Source organism: Salvelinus sp. IW2-2015, unplaced genomic scaffold (genome assembly GCF_002910315.2).
Source record: "Salvelinus sp. IW2-2015 unplaced genomic scaffold, ASM291031v2 Un_scaffold1962, whole genome shotgun sequence".
Lineage (NCBI taxonomy): Eukaryota > Metazoa > Chordata > Actinopteri > Salmoniformes > Salmonidae > Salvelinus > Salvelinus sp. IW2-2015.
Genome location: NW_019943315.1, coordinates 24,979 through 29,349, shown reverse-complemented (window position 1 = coordinate 29,349; position 4,371 = coordinate 24,979). Strand labels below are relative to the sequence as shown.

Sequence of the window (4,371 nt, the reverse complement as noted above, 5' to 3'; positions counted from 1 at the left end):
AAGAGAGAGATATTGCAATGCAGAGTCAAGGGTATATGCGATAATAAAAACATTTTTGTTTCGAAATGATAGTTCCCGGATTCGACCATATTAATGACCAAAGCTCGTATTTCTGTGTGTTATTATGTTATAATTAAGTCATGATTTGATAGAGCAGTCTGACTGATCGATGGTAGGCACAGCAGGCTCGTAAGCATTCATTCACAGGACTTTCGTGCGTTTTGCCGAGCGCTCGTCGCTGTGCTTCAAGCATTGAGCTGTTTATGAATTCAAGCCTATCAACTCCGAGATCAGGCTGGCTTAACCGATGTGAAATGGCTAGCTAGTTAGCGGGGTCGCACCAATAGCGTTTCAAACGTCACTCGCTCTGAGACTTGGAGTGGTTGTTCCCCTTGCCTCTGCATGGGTAACGCTGCTTCGAGGTTGGCTGTGTGTCGATGTGTTCCTTGTTCGAAGCCCAGGAAGAGCGAGGAGAAGGGACGGAAGCTATACTGTTACACTGGCATACTAAAGTGCCTATAGAACATCCAATAGTCAACGGTATATGGAATAAAATGGTATAGAGAGAAATAGTCCTATAAATACTAAATTAACTACAACCTAAACCTCTTACCTTGGAATATTGAAGACTCATTTAAAAGGAACCACGAGCTTTCATATGTTCTCATGTTTCTGAGCAAGGAACTTTAAACGTTAGCTTTTTTACATGGCACATATTGCACTTTTTACTGTTCTTTCCTCCACACTTTGTGTTTGCATTACTTTCAACACCAAAATTGAACACAGTTTTCATTATTTTATTTGAGACCTAATATTTGATTATTATGATGTATTATCATTAATTTAAAAAGACAGTGTTCATCTACTTATTGGTTGTAATGTTATCTATTAACAAATCAAATAAATAAAAAACGTCCGCAATAATCGTAATCAGGTATCGGCGTTTGAATAAATCATAAATCGGTCAGATCGACCTCTACTTGAAAGTAGAAAGAAACCCCTAAAAGTCTAAGCCTGAAAGTGGTAAGAAAAAACTGCATATTTAGGAAGTAACAAGATGAAACTAAAGTTTCATATCACGCCGTATAGAGTTAAAACTAATTACCTGTGTCCTCTCCYTACCAGTCGCTCTGTATCTCCATAATAGAGGAACCACCCATCCCCAGWCCCTCATCCACCCTMCCMCCCCCACCCCAGAGGCCCATTCCCTGGGCAAACATCTGGCCCTGCTCCCCTCTGTCCCTGTGGGGGCTGGAGCCACCTCTCAACAGCACATCCATGAACTGCCTGGCGTGGCAGCCCCCGAAGCCCAGGGAGGAGCGCTCGTTGTTGGGGGAAGGGCTGGAGGATGCCAGTCTTTCATGGATGTGGTGGTGGTGGAGGGATGGTACCATAAACAACGGCAGGTCTTTGGTATCAGGGGACCCRTCCTCAGGCTCGTCATCAGGGTCATACTCGATCTTGGGGCGCACCAGCTCTAAGGTCAACCCAGAGGTTGAGGGGGAAAGGGGGTTCATCAGATGTTCCCCGTGTCCGTGSGGGGTCAGGCCCCCAATAATATGAGATGGGAACTCCCCTCTGGAGCTGCAGTCGCTCTCAGAGTCTCTGCTAGGGCCGGGGGGCGTGGGGACCCTGGGGAGGGCTGCTGCCGAGGATGGGGGGTCTGTGACCGTGGAAGGGGAGGGCTCTAAACTTACATGAGTAACTCCATCTCCGTCTAGTGACAGCGACGGTACAGGTACAGCTACAGAGGCTCTGGAAGAGGGAGGTGGCATGGCTGGTGTTCCACTGTCAGTCGGACCCCCTCTCTCCTCTTTCTCCCGTTCCCTATCTCTATCCCTCTCTTTCTCCCTATTACAGATCTCCAGAGAGGAGCGGATGTAGCCTTTACAGAAGGAGACCACGTCAGTCATCTGGAGATAGCTGGCCGCTGACATCACCTCGATGACGTTCTCGCCGCGCAGGTCCAGTCGGCCCGAGTACAGGAAGTCCAGGATGAAGGAGAAGGCCTCGGCCGTCACGATGTCCAGAGAGGCCGTGCTGTGGTGCTGACCTCTGTCCTGAGGAGGGTTGGTGGAGAGATTCCAGGTAGTAAGGTGTACTGTAAACAGGCTATTAAACTAGAACAGAGTTTACACAACTACATAAAAGTTACAAGTATATTTTCCATTTTATTTATTTTTTTAAACAGGAGTGTCATTGGCAACTGTTACTATAGCCATTATCAATCTCTCTTTCACAATACACAGGCTCATTAACTATGCGTCTGTACTATGTAAACTTCATAAACGACTCGCCTGTAGGTAGTGGACCAATAGGGCGCGGAAGTAGCCGCTGCCGGCGAATAGGACGTTGCGATGGGCCTTGAAGACCCGTCCCTCAACGACTATACTGCAGTCACAGAAGAAATCTCTCTTCCGCTGCTCATTGAGCTCACACAGCAGCTTGAGACGGGCTGCTAACTTAACATGAAGTAACGTCGCATCTTTCCGCAGTGACAGCGGTCTCGGTACAAGGTACACGGTACAGAGGTTGCTGGAACGAGGGTGAGGTGGGATGGCTGGTGTTTCCCACTGTCAGTCGGCACCTCCCCTATTCTCACTCTTGTTCCTCACCGTTCCCGGTTTGATCTCTATCTCTCTTTCTCGTCCTATTACAAGGATCTCAGGAAGGAGGGATGTAGCCCTTTAACCGAGGAGAACCACGTCAGTCTTTGGAGCATAGCTGGCCGCGTGACATCGACCGTGCGCTGGTGACGTTCTCAGGCGCGGCAGAGTCTCAGTCGGCCGATGTAAGGAAGTCCAGGATGGAAGGAGAAGGCTCGGTACCCCGGCTCACGATGTCCAGAGAGGCCCGTGCTGTGGGGTGGGGGCTGACTCGTCTTGTTTCCTGAGGAAGGGTGTATGGTGGCCAGAGATTTCTCATGGTAGTAATGGTGAGGTATGTACCTAAATGTTCTAGGCCGGTATTAAAGCTAGACACAGAGTTTACCACAACTACATAAAAGTTACGTACTTGTTCTCTTTTGTCCATTTTTATTTATTTTTCTTAAGACTAGCGAGTTCTGTTTCAAATTCGACAAGTGTTACTGCTTGTCTATATCGGCCTCATTATTCAATCTCGTCTTCTCTTCACAATTTACACAGGCTATGTAACTATTGTGTCTGTTTACTATGTAACCTTATAAACGACTCGCCTGTAGGTAGTTGGACCAATAGGGCGCGGAAGTAGCCGCTGCCAGCGTTTGTTGTTGTTATTCTGTTCTTCTTCTTGTCGGCGAATAGCATTTGACGACTGCGATTGGGGTTCCTTTTGAGAGACTCTCGTCCCTTCAGGTCCTGGCCACTACGACTATTAGCTCGCTTTGTTCTGTAGTTTCTGTCACAGGTCAGACAGAGAGAATCATCCGGGCTGGTGTTTCACTGGGTAGCTCCTATCTCTGTCCGCTAGATCGGCTTATTCTCTTGATGACGCTCACCATGCCAGCCTTTAGGGATCTGGTTAGTTCAAGAGACCACGGACGCTGGTTTCCATCTTCTGTGTATCCCTTTCGCTCCACACGCTCGTGTATCTTCCATGGGTGGGGGGGCGGAGTCTAGGGAGGAGAGAGAGATCTGTTTATCACTTAGATGTCCGAGTGGATTGTGTTCTCTTCTTGTTTGGCAGCTGTCAGTGGTAGTGATATGGTAGAGAGAGAGACGGATGATCGATGGAGTGGCTAGCTAGGCGGTGATGTGTAGTAAGAGAGTACGTAGAGGTCAGGGGCGAGCTAAGGTGGGAGCGAGAGGAGAGGAGGATGGCGTGTCTCCCATGGGTAGTGCTGTGCCAGAGATGATGTGTTGCAGGTTTGAGAGGGAGGGCTGGGGCATGGGCCATGTCGATACGCAGAGAAAAGATAGAGTAGCAGATGTTTAGTCGACGTAGTCTGACCTCTCGTCGCAGATGGAGTTATCGTCACGGTGGTGGATGTCTCGTGCATGTGCAGTCCTCTTTTATGATAGGTCTCTTCACACGTCGCGTCTCTGCTGTGTGGTTGTCTGGGATTCGTCGCCTCTCCTCAGGCTTCTGCTAGTACTCCTCTCTAGCCTTTCGGTGGCTCCCTGTGTTCTGTAGTCTGTTCAGTCATCAGCCACTGGACTCTCTTCTGTGCTTTTTTTATAGATCGGGCTCGAGCCGGGGGAGCTTAGGGGTGAGCGCGGTTGGTCATCTCTCGAGCCTGGGGTCCATGTAAGACGGGTGAGTTCTTGAGTCTGCTCTCATCTGGGCAGAGACTCTGTTGGTAGGTCTCTCATGTGTCAGGTTTCTGCGGTGTGTCTAGTCTGTTCTCTCCGTGTTAGTAGGTGGTCTTGAGTCTGTCTCTTCACTCACCTG

General features: G+C 48.9%; 1 protein-coding gene across 1 annotated transcript in view; it reads right to left on the bottom strand.

The window, feature by feature from the left end:
* LOC112072566 (zinc finger and BTB domain-containing protein 8B-like) overlaps positions 1–3,876 on the bottom strand; it is an 11,563-nt gene extending 7,687 nt beyond the window's left edge. The window contains 4 exon segments of the mRNA XM_070439844.1: positions 1,106–2,060; positions 2,298–2,535; positions 3,181–3,378; positions 3,752–3,876. Coding sequence (XP_070295945.1) covers positions 1,106–2,060; positions 2,298–2,535; positions 3,181–3,378; positions 3,752–3,876 — 1,516 coding nt within the window.
* Positions 3,877–4,371: the final 495 nt, after the last annotated feature.